General features: G+C 40.9%; 2 gene segments (V, D, J or C); both read right to left on the bottom strand.

The window, feature by feature from the left end:
- Window positions 1-4,456: 4,456 nt before the first annotated feature.
- On the bottom strand, window positions 4,457-4,973 carry LOC127186533 (immunoglobulin heavy variable 3-48-like). The segment is given in 2 exon segments: window positions 4,457-4,770; window positions 4,864-4,973. Coding segments are annotated over 2 exon segments (360 nt in total).
- A 3,947-nt stretch (window positions 4,974-8,920) lies between these two features.
- On the bottom strand, window positions 8,921-12,293 carry LOC127186529 (Ig heavy chain V region PJ14-like). The segment is given in 3 exon segments: window positions 8,921-8,992; window positions 11,854-12,161; window positions 12,245-12,293. Coding segments are annotated over 3 exon segments (426 nt in total).
- Between the last annotated feature and the right edge of the window lie 9,610 nt (window positions 12,294-21,903).

The raw sequence follows: 21,903 nt of genomic DNA, 5'->3' as shown, positions 1-21,903 counted from the left end.
TATGGGAACATAATACGAGAGATTTGAGGCTACCAGCCACTGCTGAATTTTGTTCTCATTTCTGCTCTGACTGATTCAGGTCACACAACTTAGATGTGACCATCTTCCTGAGTGAGAGAATTGTTGGGGCCCTTTTATTTACGGAAACATCACACATGATTTATAAAACAGTTATTGACTTTGTTTAGTTGACATTTGACACCAAGGTGATATTTCCTCATGGTCAGACAGAATTGGGGAAAGAGCATTACAGAAGTCATGCCTGCTTATCATTTGCTCTTAGAGGACACACTATAAGGACACTCATGCTGGTGCTTTTGATTTAGGTTGAGTGTGCCAGGATTCTGTGTCTCATCACTTGCCTATGTTTTCTCTCTAATTCTCTAGGACTAATCAGAAGACATAATCAAGAGGAGGATTTCAAGGACTAGCCACACAGCATTGCTACCTCTGCTCTACTCCAGAGGAAAATACTGGTCTGTGCTTACTTGTTTAAAAACTTACAACTCTATGGATATTAAGATGATACTTTTTAGGACACAGTGTTAGAATATCAAGAACATGTTCTCTATTTCCTTGGTCAATGGGAAATGTTTGAGACTTAGAAATGCTTGTGCTTGGCTCTGACATAGTTTTGGTCTAACCAATCTGTTTAAAAATTTTGCACTGCTCAACCACTATTACTCCCAGCCATGTAGGCTGATGCTCAACTTGACCCACATAAGTATGGCAGTGCATCCATTGCTTTCCAAACGGTGTGGAATTTTAAGATTCACTGTCCTGATCTCATGGATTACAATCTACTCAATTTGATCTCGAATCTTTTTTTATTAATTTATTCATATTACATCTTGATTGTTAGCCCTTCCCCTGTTTCCTCCATTCTTCCCTCCCTCCCATTTCTCCCCTTCTCCCCTCCCCTATGTCTGTGATTGAGGGAGCCCTCCTCCCCCATTTTTGCTCTCAGAATATCAAGTCTCTTCTTGGTAACTTGCTATCCTTCCTCTGAGTGCCACCAGGTCTCCCCATCCAGGGGACATGGTCAGAAAAAGGGCACCAGAGTTCGTGTGAGAGTCAGATCTCACTCTCCACTCAACGGTGGAGAATATCCTGTGCGTCGGCTAGGTCTTGGTAGGGGTTTGAAGCTTACTGCCTATATTCTCCTTGGCTGGTGCCTTAGTTTGAGGAGGACCCCAGGCTCCAAATCTGCCTGTCATAAAGTTCTTCTTGTAGGTTTCCAGGACCCTGTGGGTCCTACTATTTCCTCTTTCTTCCATGCTACTCTTGCCTAAAGTCTCAATCAGAGATCCTCTCCTCTGACCCACTTTCTTGGTAAGTAAAGCTTTTCATGGTACGTATCCCTTGGACTAGTGTTTTAATATAAGCGAGTATATACCGTTTGTCTCTTTTTGCTTCTGGGTGAACTCACTCATTATGATAATTTATAGATCAATCCATTTGTCCACAAATTTCGGGAATTCCTCATTTTTAATAGCTGAGTAGTATTTCATCGTGTAAATATACCACAGTTTCTTAGTCCATTCTTCTACTGAGGGACACTTAGGCTGTTTCCATGTTCTGGCTATTATGTATAGAGCAGCTATGAACATAGTTGAGCATATGTCCCTGTTATGTGGTAGGGCATTTTCTGGGTATATTCCAAGGAGTGGGATGGCTGGGTCTTGGGGGAAGCCCTATTCCCATTTTTCTGAGAAAGCGCCAGATAGCTTTCCAAAGTGGTTGTACTAGTTTGCATTCCCACCAGCAATGAAGGAGTGTTCCTCTCTCTCCACATCCTCGCCAACATGTGGTGTCATTTGAGTTTTTGATCTTAGCTATTCTGATGGGTGTAAGATGGAATCTCGGTGTCGTTTTGATTTGCATTTCTCTGATGACTAACGAGGACGAGCATTTCTTTAAGTGTTTCTCAGCCATTTGATATTCCACTGTTGAGAATTCTCTGTTAAGTTCCAAACCCCATTTCGCAATTGGGTTGTTTGGTTTTGTGGTGTTTAATTTCTTGAGTTCTTTATATATTTTGGATATTAAACCTTTGTCAGATGAAGGGTTGGTGAAGATCTTTTCCCATTCTGTAGGCTGTGGTTTTGTTCTCTTGACAGTGTCTCCTGCCTTACAGAAGCTTCTCAGCCTCATGAGATCCCATTTATTAATTGTTGACATTAAGGCCTGGGCTGTTGGTGTACTGTTCAGGAAGTTGTTTCCTGTGCCTATGTGTCCCAGGCTCTTCCCCACTTTTTCCTCTAACTGAATTAATGTCTCTGGTTTTAAGTTGAGGTCTTTAATCCACTTGGACTTGAGTTTTGTGCATGGTGACAAATAAGGGTCTAATTGCAGTTTTCTACATGTAGACATCCAGTTAGACCAGCACCACTTGTTGAAGATGCTATCCTTTTTCCATTGAATAGATTTGGCTTCTTTGTCAAAAATCAAGTGAGCAAATGTGTGTGGATTCATCTCTGGGTCTTCGATTCGATTCCATTGATCCACCAGTCTATCGCTTTGCCAGTACCATGCTGTTTTAATTACTGTTGCTCTGTAGTACAGCTTGAGATCAGGTATGGAGATTACTCCAGAGGATCTTTTGTTGTATAGGACTGTTTTTGCTATTCTGGGTTTTTTATTTCTCCATATGAATTTGAGAATTGATCTTTCAATATCTTCAAAGTATTTTGTAGGTATTTTGATAGGGATTGCGTTGAATCTGTAAATCGCTTTTGGTAAGATGGCCATTTTTACTATGTTGATTCTCCCGATCCATGAACAAGGTAAATCCCTCCATCTTCTCATGTCATCTTCAATCTCTTTCTTCAGAGGTTTGAAGTTTTTTTCAAATAAGTCCTTCACTTGATTGGTTAGAGTTACTCCTAGATATTTTATATTGTTTGTGGCTATCGTGAAGGGAGTAGTTTTCCTAATTTCTTCCTCTGCCTGTTTGTCATTTGTATACAGGAAAGCTACTGACTTTTTTGAGTTTATTTTTTATCCTGCCAATTTGCTGAAGGTGTTTATCAGCTGTAGGAGTTCTCTCGTGGAATTCTGTGGGTCACTTATATACACTATCGTATCATCTGCAAATAAGGATAGTTTGACTTCGTCCTTTCCCAATTGGATTCCCTTGATCTCCTTTTGCTGTGTTATTGCTCTGGCTAGAACTTCAAGAACGATATTGAAGAGATAAGGGGACAGGGGGCAGCCTTGTCTGGTTCCCGATTTTAGAGGGATTTCCTTGAGTATCTCTCCATTTAATTTAATGTTGGCTGTTGGTTTGCTGTATATGGCCTTTATTATGTTTAGATAAGTGCCTTGTATTCCCGATCTCTCCGAACTTTGAACATAAATGGGTGTTGGATTTTGTCAAATGCTTTTTCTGCATCTAAAGAGATGATCATGTGGTTTTTCTCTTTCAGTTTGTTTATATGGTATATTACATTGATGGATTTCTGTATGTTAAACCATCCCTGCATTTGGCCTCGAATCTTTATCACACAGTACTGGTGTCACTAGAAGAGTTTCCAGGGAAGCCTAGCCTCAGATGAACAGATTCTTTTTTCCTTTTTGAAGCTGCTCAAGTGCATTAACATAGGTCCCACAGACAACACTGAATCTCTGAATGACACTTTTTCAACTCACATCAGAGACACCAGATTCTTTCTGTCAGCAGCACCAGATTTCAGGAAGAGCAACTGTGGATGCTTTGTAAGCTTCAAAACACCAACAAGAACTGAACATTGTAGAATCGGCTGTCTGAGGGAAGGGCTGAGGAGAGATGGGGCAGGGACAGGACCTGACAGCAGCTGGGAAGTATACACAGGTGTCTGAGAATTTCATGATTTTAGGTACACAACACACCTGGTGAAAATTCATAATTTTGGCCTTGGAGATGTAAAGCAATTTTTATGAAGAGAAAATGCACAAAACTAAATATGTCAAAATGACAATTTTGTACTGAACTCTAACTTTGCATTAGCTTACTGGAGATCTCCACAAGGAGGTTGTTCACAGATCAAACAGCCTCCTTTTATGACCCCCCCCCATCAGATTCTGGCAGAGTCCATTTTTTACAGCCTCAGCCATAGGAAAATTGTGCTCAGTTTAAATTTTCCTCCTAGGCCAAGGTACATTCAGTCCTAGGAGAAGAAACCTTGGGCTCCCTTTTTGCATCTTGTTTCTTCTCTCAATCCTGATCAGTTGCCTGAGCCATCAGTTCTGGAGACCCAAGAGATAAAGCGAACAGGAAGGGCATCTGCATCCAGCCCCAAAGACCATATCCTGGATCTCTTCAGGGCAGATGCCAAGCATAAACACTCCCTGTCCTTCAGGACTCTGAACAGGAAGTAACTCTCTGTCACTCAGAGCTCTGTGTGCTCTTAGCACTCCCTGCTGGTCATCAGCTCCCTGCAGGGAGGTTTGAGTCTGAGTTCTCAGTGTCACTCACTCATGTGTCTCTGGCACAGTAATATGTGGCTGTGTCCTCAGACCTCAGACTGTTCAGGTCCAAGTACAGGGTGTTCTTGGCATTGTCTCTGGAGATGGTGAATCGGTCCTTCACGGCATCGACGTAGTAGATGGTACTACTACCAGAACTAATGTAGGCGACCCATTCCAGCCCCTTGCCTGGAGCCTGGTGCACCCTGTTCATTTCATAGCTACTGAATGTGAATCTAGAGGCTGCACAGGAGAGTTTCATGGACTTTCCAGGCTGTACCAAGCCTCCCCCAGACTCCACCAGCTGCACCTCACAATGGACTCCTGAAAACATAGAGTATTCTGGTCAGAAAACCATCACAATTTTTCTCTTTCTTATGTCCACACAATACACAGCATCTCTTCTCCATGAGTTACCTTTTAAAATAAAGACAAAGCAAACCAAGCTGATCCCCAAGTCCATGGTGAGTGGTCTGTGTTCAGTGCTAATCACTGAATGGGAGGATCTGGGAATCCAGGGCTGAGCTCCTCTGCCAGAGCTGCAAGGTCAGGGCAGGACTGTTTTTCATGGGCACAGAGAAGCCTCATTTGCATGTCTTCCTGCTGTAGCAGGCTATGTTGTTGGACCTGGGCAGGAAACAGTGCTCAGAGCTGATATAAGACTTCAAAGACTTTTGTCAGATGTAGGGTTGGTGAAGAGCTTTTCCTGGTCTGTAGGCGGTGGCTTTGTTCTGTTGACAGTGTCTCCTGCCTTACAGAAGCTTCCCAGCCTCATGATATCCCATTTTTTAATTGTTGACCTTAAGGCCTGGGCTGTTGGTGTTCTGTTCAGGAAGTTGTCTCTTGTGCCAAAGTGTTCCAGGATCTTCCCCACTTGTCGTTCCAGCCGATATCGTTTTATGTTGATGTCTTTAATCCACTTGGACTTGGGTTTAGTGCATTTTTCTACATGTAGACATCCAGTTGGACCAGCATCATTTGTTGAATATACTATGCTTTTTCCATTGATAGATTTGGCTTCTTTGGCAAAAATCAAGTGACCATTTGTGTGTGGAGTCGTATCTGGGTCTTCAATTTGGTTCCATTGATCAACTAGCTTATTGCTGTACCAGTACCATGCTGTTTTAATTACTATTGCTCTATAGTACAGCTTGAGATCAGGTATAAAGATTCCTCCGTAGGATCTTTCTGGACACTAGGCCAAGGAGCATGTACCATGAAAGTCTTCACTTATCAGGAAAGTTGGACAGAGGGGAGGACATCCTATTGGGATTTAAGGTGAGAGAAGCATGGGAGAATGGGGAAATAGAAGGACCCAGAGGGTCCAAGAAACCTACAAGAAGAACAACATGATGTGCAGTTCTGTGCCCAGGGGTCCTGCTCAAACTATGACACCATCCGAGGACTATACATGCACTAAACATTGAACCCCGACTGAGATCTAGCCAATAGACAGGACATTCTCCACAGATGAGCTTTCCATTTTTAAGTATTCATTATACTTTATTTAGTTCTCCTTTGTGCACATGTACACAACCTGCTGTGTGTATATACTGCTATGTCTCCCCAATATAATTGGAAAATTAAATATCCTCACACAGTGTTATATCTATTCATGACGTCAGTCTTTCCTATTGTCTGAACTGGACATGGGTTCTCCCTGATGTGGCTAGTGGACAGAGTCATGATTGTATGTAGATGTTATCAGAATTCCTTCTCTGTGATGAGGACACTTGGGACTGTTTTGAATTTTACTCATTTCTGAGTGATAACTCTCTTTATGGCATAGGAGGCTTGCAAATGTATCATCCTTTGTCACTGCTGATCTTCCTCTCAGTCTTTTTATGTGGAGACATTGTTATTTGCAGCACACTGACTTGTTTTGTAACTGAAGCCTCCCTATGGTTTCTTCAAATTCTGTCCAATGTTCTCATCTTTCATCTTTGCATCAGATAACAAATCACTGTCTTTGTGTTAGATTTGATTTGATTTCTCCATGAAGCAATGCAGTTCCTGGGAGATGAGGAGACCATGCGCAAAGCCACGGAAGCTGTGGCTGCTGAGAGCAAGGTCAAGAAGGAAAGGCAAGGACAACCTCCCTGCCTGTTTATGCCTTCTGTACCCTTCCCTAGTACCTGTCACACTGACTACATCTTCCGGATCTTAACTTTATCTTGGAGCTTCAGATGGGGATCCCATGGCCTTGTTTTGGAGAGGTGAAGGGCTTGTTGATCATGTCCAACTTTTTGTCTTTCACTGTCTGAATCATGCTTCAGTAGCTTGACCCTACCATGTGGGTTCAGAACTAACTCTTCACAAATGAGCATAATAAAGGAGGGATGTGCAATTTAGAAAATAATTATTTGATTCGCTCTGTAACCCATTTTTAATTGGATTATTTGTTTTGTTAGTGTTTAATTTCTACAGTTCTTTGTATATTTTGGATATTAGTCCTCTGTCAGCTGTAGGGATTGTGAAGAGCGTTTCCCAGTCTTTGAACTACTGTTTTGTTGTATTGACAGTGTCCTTTGCCATACAGAAGCTTTTCAGTTTCATGAGGTGCCTTTTATTAATAGTTGATCTTAAAGCCTGAGCTGCAGGTGTTCTGTTCATGATGTTGTCTCCTGTGTCAGTGAGTTCAACTCCCTTTCCCACTTTCTCTTCTATAAGATTCAGTGTTTTTAGTGTTATATTTTAAGGCCCTTGATCCACTTGGACTTTAGTATTGTGCAGTGTTATAAATATGGATCTATTTGCATTTTCTCCATGTATACATACAGTAAGACCAGTTCCTATTGGCTTTTATGGTCTCTGCTGAGAAGTCATGTGTGATTCTGATAGGTATGACCTTTTATGTTACTTGGCATTTCCCCATGCAACTTTTAATATTTTTCTTTATTCTGTACATTTAGTGTTTGTATTATTACTTGTTGAGAGGATTTCCTTTCATGTTCCAATATATTTGGTGTTCTGCAGGCCTCTTTTATGCTTGCAGGTATTTCTTTCTTCAGATTGTGGAATTTTTCTTCTACAGTTTTGTAGCAAATATTTTCTGGGCCTTGGATAAATTTCTAATCTTATTATTCTTAGGTGTCATCTTTTCATTGTGTGCTTTGTTTAACATTTTCCTTGATGGATGTATCAACTTCTTCAGTCATATCTTCTACACCTGAGAATCTTCCTTGCAGAGCTTGTATTCTGTTGGTGATGCTTACCTATGTATTTCTGTTTTATTTCCTATGTCTTCTTTCTCTACAGTTTCCTCAGTTTGTGATTTCTTAATTGTTTTTATTTCCATCTTTAGGTATTGAACCATTTTATTCCTTTCCTGTACCTATATTTTTTTGTGTCTTTCAGTATTTCTTTGAGTGATTTACTCATTTCCTCTTTTAACACTTCAATCTGTTTGGCTGTATTTCCCTGTATTTCCTTAAAGCCCCCCTATTCAAAAGCCATAATTATCTTTGTTAGCATATATTTAATGTCATTTCCTTGTGTTTTGTTCTGTTATTTTATCCAGGGCTGCTTGCTGGTGGATAACTGAGTTCTGCAGATCACATGTTTCTCTGGCTTTTGTTGCTTGCATTTTTACACTGGCCTTAGCCATCTGGTTGTATCTGGCATTAGCTGGTAATTCCTTGCCCAGTGGAGTTCTCAGGAGTTTGGGAAGAGCCTTGGTTAGGGATCTAGATGTTCCTCTAGGAGCTCTTCTCAGACTGGTGGCTATGTTCATTCTCTTATAGTCCGGTGGTACTCAGGGATCTGCCTGGAGCTCTCCTCTGATGGATGATGCTTAGCACCACTCAGGAGCCTGGGGCTCTCCTCTCACCAGAGCAGTTTATGGAGTCATATGCCCTGTGACTGGCTCTCTTGCTTTATAATTCATGAGCTCCAGCTTCCCAGACACTGCATTCAGACCTGTTCTTGCTGTTTGCAGTTATCTTGGAGAACCTTGAGCATAGAGGACATGATAATGTCCTTTGGCAGATGGGTTGCTTTTTGGAACAGCTGCTGGGTCTGTCTCTGTGGATCTTAGATGTCAGCAGGCCTGAGGTTGGAGCTGTGTACATTGGTTGCCATATAGTATCCACCCGCAGAACAGTGGGGGTAAGCCTGTGGCCCTGGAACTTTCCTCAGCATCATCAGAGTGACTTGAGGTTGGACCTGCTTTTCCCCTCACCATGGCCTTTGTTCTTATCGGGGAAACAAACTTTGTAGTTTTGGTCTCCACAGCCACGGCCTGTCAGTCATTCTATAATAACTGCTCTTCTGCTGCTTTGATACCATGATTCATCAGCACATCCATCCTGGTTCCGCTCTTTCTTTCTTTCTTTCTTTCTTTCTTTCTTTCTTTCTTTTTCTCTCTATCTTTCTTACAATGCTCTCTTAACAATTTATCTGTCCCTATCTTAATCACTATTATATTGCTGTGAAGAGAACCATGACCAAAGCAATACTTATAAGAGAAAACATTTTACTGGGGCTTGCTTACAGGTTCATAGGTTAAGTTCATTATTGTTATGGAAGTGCGTTTTCCCAGTACACCCTGAACCCATCACCATGTAGAAAGGAATCTGTTATGGTTTAGAGGCCACTATTTTGAGAAAGGGGTATTTACAGGACTTATGGGAGAGATGAGGAGGATGAGTGTGTGAGTGTTGGCAGCTCAGCAGCCCAGTGAGGAGGCTGTGGCTTTGAGAGCTCCAAAGAGCAGCAGCAATACAGAGGGTTGTATAGGCTTGAGGCTTATGTACAGCCAGTACAGTTTTGGTGTTGGTTCATGGAGTTGCAACACAAACAGACTCTAAGTATAAAAAATGCTTACCTGGGGAGGTATTTAAAATAATAAAACATGTAAATATTTGGCTGTGTTATTGATGAAGTTTAGCTAATGAGCTTCAGTTTGCTGTGGAGAAATTATCAACCCAGAATCCAAGATGTACTGGTTACATTTTGCTCACTATATAATGCCTACTGAAAGTATACTGTGAAAGAAATATGTTACTGCATCAAAGGGAGAAGTATTTGAATTCATTTGGTCCATTAAGTTTTCCTTCAAATCCATGCTGGATGAGAATATCTGTCAGGTGGCTTTGTTTGCTTTTGGGGCATTCAGACTAAAGCCAAGTAAAACTTCCATAGCCTGTATTGCTGTCACATGACATGCTAAGCTGTGTAATGCAAAACATCACAGCGATTCAAGATGTTATTTATTGGACTGTTCTTTTTTTATACAATGAACATTGAAAGAAACAGAGACAATTAGAGAAATCCACTGTCACAGACATGAGGATAAGTCACAGAGGCTTTGTTTTACAAAGTTTCAGAGACCTGTGACTGTCTAGCATGATCTTTTGACATCCAAAACAGCTGTAGAGGATTTGCTTGACATAGTTCCAAAGATGTGCAGCTAATCACCACTGACATTAAATATTATGTGTGGCCCAGGTGTAATTTTGCCTAAAAGTCTGTCCTTTTTTTCCTAAAACTATCCTTTTTTCTTTATTTTTCATCACTAAGGAAATTCATACAGGGAAAACTTTTCCCACAGAGAATGTTGAAAGAGGGCATCTGGCCAAAAGCTTGAGACAATGGTACAGTTTTTTGTTCTGATTGTTAGCACCCAATCAGAAACTGCATGGAAGAAAAGTTAAGAGTTTGGCATAACTGTTCCTGGCTACATAGTGTAATGTTCCTTTATAATCTGCTTTGGGAGAAATAGAAGGTGGGCAGGCAGCATCCTGCCTTGGAGATAATTTACAATAAAGAATCCATTGGTAGTTAGGCTAGGCTTGGATAGCACACCTTTTGGCTTGGGATTGGGTGTAAGTCAAGTTGTTTCTTTATTAGAGAACATTTAACTCAAGCTCTGTTGTTGTGGCCATCTTGAAAACACAATGGCTTTAGTACAGGAAAATTTATGATTAAACTTTTCTGAGTATTGCTTAAGAAGAAGTAATAATTAGGTTATATTGAGCATTGTTTGGAAATTGATATTCTTTGTATGTATTATTGTACTTTATACAGAATTGTTTGTATTTCCTTGTTAGACTTTTCTCTTGTTTTTTGAGTTTTGAATGCACTGTTGATTTTTAAGATACCCTGTCCTGATCTCATGGTTTACAATCTACTCAATTTGGCCTTGAATCTTCATCACACAGTACTGGTGTCACTAGAAGAGTTTCCAGGGAAGCCCAGCCTCAGATGAGCAGATTCTTTTTTCCTTGTTAAAGCAGCTCAAGTGCATTAGCATGGGTCCCACAGACAACCATGAATCTCTGAATGACACTTTTCCAACTCACATCAGAGACACTAGGTTCTTCCTGTCAGCAGCACTAGATTTCAGGAAGAGCAACTGTGGATGCTTTGTAAGCTTCAAAAGTCCAACAAGACCTGAACATCGTAGAATTGGCTGTCTGAGGGAAGGACTGAGGAGAGATGGGGCATGGACTGTAGCTGACACCAGCTGGGAAGTATACAGCAGTGTATGAGAATTTCATGGTTTTAGGTACAGAACACACCTGGTGAAAATTCATAATTTTGGCCTTGGAGATGTAAAGTAATTTTTATCAAGAGAAAATGCACAAAAATAAATATGTCAAAATGACAACCAACTGTATCTTTCATTGGATCCTCTTGGTTCAGAAGAGGGAAACAATGAAGATTTCAGTTTCCAAGCGACCTTGGAAAATCACGATATCTCAAGGAAGTCTCCGTTTGTTTATCACAAGAGCTGAAGTACAGATGTTGAATTACAGAAAATGCAAATTGTCAAACTTCTTACAATAATTGACCTCAACAAGTGCTATAATTTCAGTCTTTTAATTAAATATAAGTATTTTCAGTTATATACATGTACATATATATTCATATATAGCACATAATACATGAAAATATAGGATTATATCAATATGATATAATTTTAACCATATGTATATAATTTTATAGGTTCCACATATATGAATATATAATTATACATATATTATATAATTATATACATACAGAATATATAGTATATATAATGTGTATGTTCCAAGTACATGGATGGATACAAAAGGTTAAATATGTATGCATTTATATGGAACATATTAATTTATCTACCATTTAGTCTGATAAGAAGAAGTATCTGAGTAGCTTATTTTATTTGTGGGTAAAAAAATTGTTCTAGTGTGTCAACAAAAATCAAGTTTGGTAGAATATTGCAGTGGAGAAGGGCTTTAGAAGATTGCATTGGCTCAGAGAAGAAACTATAGTTCCTAGCATTGAAATACATGTGCATGCAGTATAGTCTTAAGTTCCCTAATTGTAATGACCTAGAAAGCCTTTGCTTGGCTACAGCGACCTCTTCTGGTTTGAGCATCCTTGTAGAAAGTTTTTTTTGTGCGGCTCAGAGTTGAATTTCCTCACTGTGTCTCTGGCACAGTAGTACATGGCTGTGTCCTCAGTCTTCAGACTGTTCAGTTTCAAGAACACCTGACTCTTGGAGGTGTCTCTGCTGATGCTGAGTCGGGATTTGAGAGCTGAATTATAATCTGTTCCTCCACCAGTCCATATAGCACCCATCCACTCCAGACCCTTTCCTGGAGGCTGGCGGACCCAAGTTACATCATAGCTGGTTAACGAGAAGCCAGAGACTGTGCAGGTGAGAGACAGGGTTTGTGAGGGCTGCACCAGGTCAGGTCCTGACTCCTTCAGCTGCACCTGGGACAGGGCACCTGGGGACAAGAACATCACCATCAGTCACACATGCCATAGGTGACATGCCCAGGTCCCTTTCCTGAAGCCCTGAAACACTTACAGCTTTGAAAGGTCACCAGGCAGAGGAGCAGCAGCAGGACAGCCATGCTCTGATGGAGGCTCCAGTGAGAAGGACATGGGGCTTCTCAGCTAGGCCTGGGATTTCAGGCTGAGGCTGAGGGCTGCTTTGCATTGGGGGAGGTTCCTGAGAGAATAAAAGGAAACACAGGGCAACTCTCCAGATTCACTTCCAGGTGACTGAGATTTGCCTTGTGCTACATTTTTATTTTAATAATTTTAAAAACAATTATTAATTCATTTTACTTCTTGGGTACAGCCTCTGCTATCCTCTCCTCTCTCCCTTGTCCCACCATCCTTTTATGTCCTCCACTATTCCTCAGAAGTAGGGAGCTTCCCATACCTACCCACCAGAGCTCATCAATCACATAAGGACTGAGGATGTCTTCATCTCCTGTGTCTGTCAAGGCAGCACCATCTAAGGGAAGTGATCAAAAATCAGGCAGCAGAGTCCATATCAGACATAGCCTCCCACTACCTTCCTAGGGGATCCACATAAAACTTGAGCTGCCCATCTGCTACATCCCTGCAGGCACCTGGGTCGAGTCTATGTATTGTCCTTGGCTGGTGCTTCAGTCACCATAAACCCTCTGGGTTCTGGTTAGTTGCCTCTGTTAATACTCTTGTGACAAAAAATGTTGACAAAAAATCCAGGAACATTTTCTGTTTCTGTCTAGTCCGGACTTCCACACAAACATGAAATTTTATGATTCACACTGTGCAAACATGACTTTTTGTTCACAGTGTGCAGGCCTTAAGTGAGTCCGTATTTGTGCTGTGCAGGAAGAAGCAGCTACCACATCCTCAATGTATGTGCATACCAAGCAGAAGCAATAGCATGGAGTTTAGTCTTATGATGCACTTTGGGTTTATAGTGATGTGAAATACAAATTATGGAACTATTTAAATATTTTCTCTTAGTGTCAGTGGTGGTATCTTACCCTTATCTCTCACCTAGAAAATCCAACCTGTGAGGAAACAATTCACAACCATTTTGTACAGTAATTATGAATGTTTGTCTGAGATGAGATCTGAAGATTGACTTTGTAGCCATGCCAGTGGGTTTAGAGCTCTTACCAGTCCACTCAGGGACACCATATCTGGGGCCAAGTCTTACTACTTCCTGATTCCTACTTACCTGTCTACTTATCTGATTGCCTGCCTCTCTGTCTGTCTTTCTGTGCCAATGTACCTTTTAAAAATCTTTGTTCTTGTCTCTTTACAATTTGAAGCATATTTTAAAATCAGTTCTCTAAATATGGAAAAAATAGAGCTCAATTTTCTGACACCAGGCGAGGAGTTAGAAGAGGAAATGTGGGTTTGACTGGGAATTTCAGACAATGGTAGAGGTGAAGAAGAGATGAAATGGAACAAAGAAAGAACTTTAAGCAAGGAACATGGGGATTTTGCAAAGATGGAGTCAGGACAACAAAGAGGGTGAAAAACAGATTTAAACTTCTCAAGATTGTGTGTAAAGCCTGGTGAACAGATACAAAGGAGTCTCAGTTATTTATTTGTTAGCTAGGTTAAGTCATAAATTAAAAGAAACAAACAGTTATATAAAAATAATTCAACACAAGGTAATGTAGCAATTTTGTCCATGCTCTGCTTATGTAAAACACCAGGGAAGGGAGGAGAACAGCCCAACCTATCCTGGGCAGTCAGTACTCAGAGAACATCCACCACTTCTCTCACATTGGACTTCCTATATGTTTTGTTCATTATTTCTCTGTGCATAATCTGTGTTCTGTGAGTGGAGTGCTGATGTCTGGACATTGCAGAGAAAGCCTTCCTGTACATGTCCTGAAGGGCACCTGCCACTAGGGGTGCTCTATCTTACTTGTTCCTACTCTCCGAGGGTAAGTGTAGGTTATTAAAGCCCACCAGCATAGACTATTGAAGACCTCCTACTCCATTGTTCTGAGGAGCAGCTGGTTCACCAGCAGTGTCTTCCTTCTATCACAAAGTGAAGTCCTTCAAATATTGATCTGTGCTTGATGAATCCTGGACACTGACACATCTCATTGCTTTTTCTTCATGAGCCCTCCCAAGTCTGCATAGCTGTTTGTGTTGAGCACATCCTAGATTCCTATAGGAACCTGAGCTCTGCTAGGCACAAGTCCTTTTCAATGTCTCTGTGTCTTGAGGACACATTAATTACCTAGTGAACTCCCTCAGAAACACAGAATTTAGAATTGTTTCTCTAAGTTTTCCTCCTCTCTGCTTCAGTATGTCAGTATTTCTTGAAACATGCATAGCTTCTCCAGTGGGTGGTGACAGTTGGGTCTGAGGGATGTCAAAATTGATTTATAGCTACCAGTTCAGGGATAACATTATTGATATCACAGAACATAAGGATTAATAATCTCAGGCCCTGGGTGAGAAGATAATAGTCCAGGTGGTGTGTGTGTATGTGTTGTGTTTGTATGTTCACACTTGTGCCTGTGAGTTTGTGTCTGTGTCTGTGTCTGTGCCTGTGTATGTGAACAATAGACTTTGGCAATTAATATTGGAGGAACTATGAGACTAAACCATAAAACATAATGAGAGAGCAAGAAAAGAAATGCGACCCATTGAGTGGTCAGGAGCTGTTAGCTGCTAACCCAAGCTCAGTCATTATCACTACCTACTTTGGCCTCACTTCTCAGTACTGAGCCTCACATGCATTTTAATAACAGTCCAACAGCTGGTCAGGGATCGCTCTGTTGTGTATGGTTTGTGTGAGTATGATGGAGAGACTGAAGGCCATCTGGTTGCATGGTCACCGGCCCTGCCTGATTTCCCTGTTGGCTCTAAATTGCACCCCAAACAGTCCCTAGCCAGGGAATCTTACTAAGTCTCTGCTCTGAGTTTTGGCTTCCACAGTCTCAAGGCTCCTTTGATTCCTCAGGATCTGATCCTGGTCCCCATATAGAATCACATGTGCTCTTTGGGATGCTCTGTAGATTTTTCAAGTCAGAGTTTGTTCTACATTTTAAAACAATCTATGAGCTTGGAAACTGTTCTGTGCTTAAAGTTCTTACCACATAAGAACAAGGACCCAAGTTTGGTGCTCCATGAGCACAGAAAGAGGTCGGTGTGGTAGCCAAGATTTTTTTTCGGCCAAATGAAGGTATTTATTAAATATTTTCTAAACATAGTACTAAAATATCTGATAAATTAAAATATATAATGCAGATAACATGTTGACAATTATGTCCCAAAATACAAAATCAATTTATTTTCAAATTCATTCCTTTGTGTATACTTGTAAATTTGGTGCTTATACGTCTATAAAATTATTTTACAATTACATACATTTTTCCAAAACAGTGATTTATTCATATTTGTTTTATTGATTTAAGGTATATAGTTAATTTTTTCCCCAGTTCAAAATATTTTATTTGGGGGGACAATGTCAGGCTGTTCACTCTCACTCAACCTAAGCCTTCTCCTGTCCATATGCAGCAAGCCACACCATCTCAACTTGACTTTCAGGACAAGGAGTGGGAAATGGTGAAGTAGAACTTGGGTGCACCCTCTCATAGGCCTAGCACTTTCAGGTGCAGATCCCTAGCTGGTGCCTCTGCATTTGAGCAGTGGTCCAGCTGCCAGGCACTCACAAGTGAGTGGCTGTGGCTGTATCGCCAGAGCCCTGAAGAACACACAGAACTAGATTACAGCCTTCCAGACGTGGAAGGGAAAAATGGTGAATACACAATCAGAAACACATTTGTTTCCTGGCGTAATATTCTGCTAAAGCTCATCCTGAAGGACTTTTCTATTTCTAGGGAGTCTCATCTTTTGTGAGAAAAAAAGCCCTGGAATTTTTTCAGCCAGGAAGGAAAACAGCAAGGAGGGTTAACTTTCCTTTATTTGCTATCAAGGCACCTACTTCATTCACTGTCTTTCCAGTTACAGCCTCCAGTTTGGAAATGCAAAGCCAGCTGCTCCTAGCTTCCTTCCAGTTGCTGGTGAAAGCGCATAACAGTCCTGACACTAAATTCCATAACACTATGCAAATCTACAGAAAGCCATCTTTCTACACAAGCAGAGATTAATGCTTAAGCTCGTAGGTAGCTGCTACTTCCAGCCATATATAAGCCAAAAGAGTCTTTTTTATATGCTTGAAAGATATTTTGTATATATTTATATATTGTTCTATATTATTCAATTTGATTATTGAAATATAGCATGTAACATATATTAGGATGCATTAAACTACAAATTAAACTAATGGCAAGTTATATGCTAAGTATTGTGAGGTATTACAATGATTGACAAACTATGGAACACAGTCTAAGTTCATCTTATCATGTATATTTTTAAATAAAGTTTTATTGGAAAACAACTATTCATATACAGTTTGTGAATTTGTTTTTGGTCTGTGACTGTTTTTGTCCTACTACAGCAGAGTTGGACAGTTGTAACCAGACCTGATGGCCCACTAAATCTAAAATGTTTGTGATACAATAATCCTTTAACAAAGAAAGCTTTCCAGTCTCTAACTCACAATAAGTCAAGAACTGTGTTTTCCTTCATTACATGAGAGGTTTTAACTGGGCAGCAAATAAAATTAAGATTTCTTTCCTGACCTATGATTATTTAATTAAGCACAAATTTAGGGTCATCCGAGAATACAGTATTGCTATGTCCCCAATATCAGTAATGATCCTTTGTGTGTCCTGGAGCATCGCTACAGCCTTTGTGGAAGAAATGAGTCATTTTAGGACTTGACTGCTCTACACTATTTGTGTGCACATACCCATCTTCACACTGAATTTTAAGCATAGAGCTCTTCTTCCACTCATGCGTGAAATGAGCAACATCTTATACACATTATGTCCCGTACACTGTTTATCTTATGGTCCTGAGTGAACTAACATTCTTTTTTTTTGAGCTATTTTTTCTTTGTGTTTTTAAATTTTATTAATTTATTCATATTACATCTCGATTGTTAGCCCTTCCCCTGTTTCCTCCCATTCTTCCCTCTCTCCCACTTCCCCCCTTCTCCCCTCCTCTATGTCTGTGATTGAGGGAGACCTCCTCCACCTATATATGCTCTTAAAATATCAAGTCTCTTCTTGGTAACTTGCTATCCTTCCTCTGAGTGCCACCAGGTCTCCCCATCCAGGGGACATGGTCAGAAAAGGGGCATCAGAGTTCGTGTGAGACTCAGATCTCACTCTTCATTCAATGGTGTAGAATATCCTGTTCGTTGGCTAGGTCTTGGTAGGGGTTCGAAGCTTACTGCCTATATTCTCCTTGGCTGGTGTGATTAAAATAATTTTAATTTTGAGATTTTTCAAAGATTGTGTGAGTGAATAATGAGATTCACCCTTATCCATCAATGTGGCAAACCTGCAATAGAAATCTCAAATGGTGGACATTAGAGTCTTTAAACAGTGTTTAAAAAACACAATTACTCAGAGTACTTGGTGACCTCTTTCTGTATAAGAACAACAGGTGACAGAATGTTCTCAGAGATGGAGAGTGCTCGGATCATACTGCTGGGTCCTCATTCTATCTAAGCAGTGAGGCCACTTCCTACAGCAGTCATCAGGTGAGAGCCCCATTTGTCCATGCTGGCTTCCGTATGCTGATGAATTGAAGTCCACAGAAGCACAGCCTGTTCACTGTGACTTGACTCAGATTCTTTTCTATGACTTCTGTGATGAGAGTCCCAAGACTGTGAAAACTGTGTGCGGCATCAACACTGTGGAGCTTCTCATTCAGTAACCTAAGCTCTGCAGTGACACTGGGCACAGCAGGACTGGGAGGCTGGGGTCCTTTAGAACATCTGTGCCTTGGGATTCTTTCCTCACAGTGCGGAACCTCCATGAGGTGAAACAAAAAAGCTTAGAGACATCCATCTCTCATCCATCCCCTGCATCAGTCAGCCTTCTAGCGCCCAATGTCCTTTCCTCTCTCTTCCCTTTACCTTCTATGAAGCATGCTTTCCTACAGAAGACACACATTTCCACAGCTTTTCATTCTCTACATCATTGTTCATCAGAAACAAACATCAGGGAAGGAAGTGAACCAGGTCAGGAACCTGGATGCTGAAGCTGATGCAGAGGGCAGCAGTGTAGAGTCATGAATGTTCCAAATATTTGTGCTCTTCACTTAACCATAGAAAAGGTTGTGAGACTAATGTGGACTGGCCTGTAGTGCTACATCCCAATGTTCTTGGTCACTTCACTCCTGATATTGCATGCAGTGTCCATATTTGGCTTACAATATATTTATTATCGTGTTTTTAGGACCATGTAGAAACCTGCGTTATAATTTGGCAGCAGGTGATCTCAGAGTGTGGGAACAGCAGATGCCTCCATCCTCAATGGATACATAATTCCAACATTGTCAAGCAAATAAAGATGTGCACAGAAAATGAAGGAACAATTAAAATCTGATTTATTTAATCACCCAGAGATCTTAAAACTGGCAACATAAATAATAATAAATGAAAAAACATTAAAAAGAAAAAAATGAGCAACATAAACTTGCAGTGTTCATTTCGATGTAGTATACATATTTTTATAGATTTCTATGACATGACATCACATCGATCCTTCCCCTGTCCTCAGATAGGATAGTGTGAAAAGTGACACACAGGGTACTGCGATGCCCCTTGGGAAACAGCAGTGAAGAACATGTTTGTGATGAACACAGTCTGAGAATCCCTTGGCTGATGAATGAGGTTAGAGGGGACAGATTTAGCACAGGGAGATGGGGATTGTGATGAGGGCGTTTGACTTGTAGACAGCTCAGCACTATTCCTGTAGTCCTGTTTTTAAAATAAGGATTTAGTAGCATTTGATTCCTCTCTTCCTTTGCTTTAGTGTTGGAATATTCCATCCTGGGCTTCCAGAATTCACTAGGGCAGCTGTGGCTTGGAAGCTGCCATGGACCTGAGGTTAAAGCCTCAGCTGCCTCACAGGAACATTGTCATCACACAGGTGATTGGACGACATAGTCAGAGGAGGGCAGAGAAAGTAGGATCAATTTGTAGAAGCAGCCATGCCTTCTGCCCTCATTTCCAAATCTCTGGCAAATGCACAAAACCATGAATACTGAGTTCTCTGCATCAATTTCTTTAGAACTCATAGGACAACAATTTGTTGCAGCCACAGCTATGTCATCACCAGAGAGCCACCCAGTGAGTGGTCAGGAGCTTGTAGCTGCTAACCTAGCTCCGTCATTATCACTACCTACATTGGCATCACTTCTCAGTGCTGAGCTTCACACATATTTTATTACCAGCCCCACAGATGGTCAGGGATGGCTCTGTTGTGTATGGTTTGTGTGAGGATGATGGAGAGACTGAAGTCATCTGGTTTCATGGTCACAGGCCTTGCATGATTTCCCTGTTGCCTCTAACTTGAATCTCACACAGTCCCTAGCCATGGAATCTTACTGAGTCTCTGCCCTGAGTCTTGGCTTTCATAGTCTCAAGGGTCCTTTGCTTCCTCAGGATCTGACTGATCCTGGTCTCCACACAGAATCACCTCTGCCCTCTGCAGGTTTTTCAAGTCAGAATTTGAACTACATTTTACAATAATCTATGGGCTGTGGAAACTGCTGTATGCTTAAAGTTCTTACCACAATACAGCAAAGACCCGGGTATTGTACTCCATAAGTACAAAAAGAGGTAGGTGTGGTGGCCAAGAAGTAATCCCACCTCTGGCACTTTTAGACAGTATGATCCTTGGGACTCATTAGCCAGACAGTCTCGCCAGATGCTGAAATCCAGGACACGTGGTGGAACTTTTTTTCAAAATTATCATGTAGATTTACAGAAGAAGTGTCAATATGTGCACACACACACAAACACACATGCACACACACAGATGGACTCACACCCATGTAGAGAGAAACACACACACAAGCACACACACACACACACACACACACACACACACACACACACACACAGAGAGAGAGAGAGAGAGAGAGAGAGAGAGAGAGAGAGAGAGAGAAAGAAAGTGTGAAAGAGAGAGACAAATATAGACATATAGAGAAACAGAAAAATTTTAAAAACAGATATGACAATGGAAAACTGAAAGTGGAGTAAGCATTTGGACAATTCAAGGATGACTATACATTATACTTGTAGAGAGAATCCTTGTGGACAGACAGCTCAAACACAGAAGAATCCAGCCCTCCATTGCCAAGATCCACCCCATTAAGGGAGCTCACTAGGCACATGGGCTAAGAGTTGATTGATTTGCAAGGCCTATACCTTGATGCACCCCAGAATTGCTTCCAGCCTCTGACTACCCTGTCAATTGTGCATTGCTGCATCTTTCTAAAATCTGGCATTAGAGCCAGGAATGGTGGCATATGCCTTTAATCCCATCACCCAGGGAGGCAAAGGCAGGTGAATCACTGTGAGTCTAAGGCCAGCCTGCTCTACAAAGTGAGTCCAGGACAGCCAGGTTTGCACAGAGAAGCCCTGTCTGGAAAAAGAAAAAGTGAAAACATCTGACATTGTTGTGAACTGTTACTTTCTGGGTATTGATGAGCTCTGATTGAGCAAACTTCCTATAGGATCTTGTTGAAGATGTACTCTTTGTTATTCAGATGAATTAATCCCTGATTATGGAATTCCTGATTTGATTCAGTAGTTCTAACAGTTAAAGTTAGTTTATGGCTGCCATAAATACCTTTGTGGACCTCCATATGCCTCACTAGGGATAGGCTGGAGTAGATTTATGACCTCAGATAAGACTCCACTCCAGACGGTACCACGAATCCTGGTGTTTCAGCATAAATAGACACAAGTTGGTTTCAAACTACCCATGAAACCAAGATGAAATGAGGCTATCTAGAGATGCCTGAATTTACTGTTTTTTTAGATGAAAGACAGATAAAATTATTGTCCTAAACTCATAATGAACTAATAGATAGCTGGATAATGTATAGTTAGATCAGTGCTAATTGATATGTCATATATCCTTGCAAGCTTCAGACCCTCCCAACTCTTCGACCCTTTCAACCTTTGTCATTCTGAACTCACTATAAACTTATGTGATGGATACATAGATAAGAAATGTTTATCTTTAAAACATGTAATCTGTTGTATTTTAGAATTTATCTGTTTTTGTGATTAACTGTGCTCTTTTGACTATGAGGAAATTCCCATTTCTCAGAAGTATAAGTTCAGTCACCAACAATAAACGGTGTTGAAAACTGGAAACTTGACTTCAGTTGAAGTCAAGATGTCTAATTTCATCCACTTTTTCTCTTGAATGTATGTGTGTGAGAGCTGTTTATTATCTCTCTCTCTCTTATTTCTTATTTCCCTGTAGATTCGCAAATAGGTAGCAGACTCAGGGCTTTTTCAACGGAGTCTAAGTTTACATTAGCTTACTGGAGATCTCCACAAGGATGTCTGTCTACAGATCAAAGAGCGTCCTTTTATGACCCTCCTGCACTTTCTGGCTGAAGCCACTTTTACAGCCTCAGCCATAGGAGAATTGTGGTCAGTTTAAATTCTCCTCCTAGGCGAAGGTACTGTCAGTCCTAGAGAAGGAACCTTGGGCTCCCTTTTTGCTTTCTTCTTTCTTTTCCCAATCTTGATCAGTTATTTGAGCCATCAACTCTGGCTACACAAGAGATAAAGCAAACAGAAAGAGCATCTGCATCCAGCCCCCAGAGACC

Source organism: Acomys russatus, unplaced genomic scaffold (genome assembly GCF_903995435.1).
Source record: "Acomys russatus unplaced genomic scaffold, mAcoRus1.1, whole genome shotgun sequence".
Lineage (NCBI taxonomy): Eukaryota > Metazoa > Chordata > Mammalia > Rodentia > Muridae > Acomys > Acomys russatus.
Note: the sequence above shows the minus strand (reverse complement) of the source record. Positions and strands in the feature narration are given on the sequence as shown.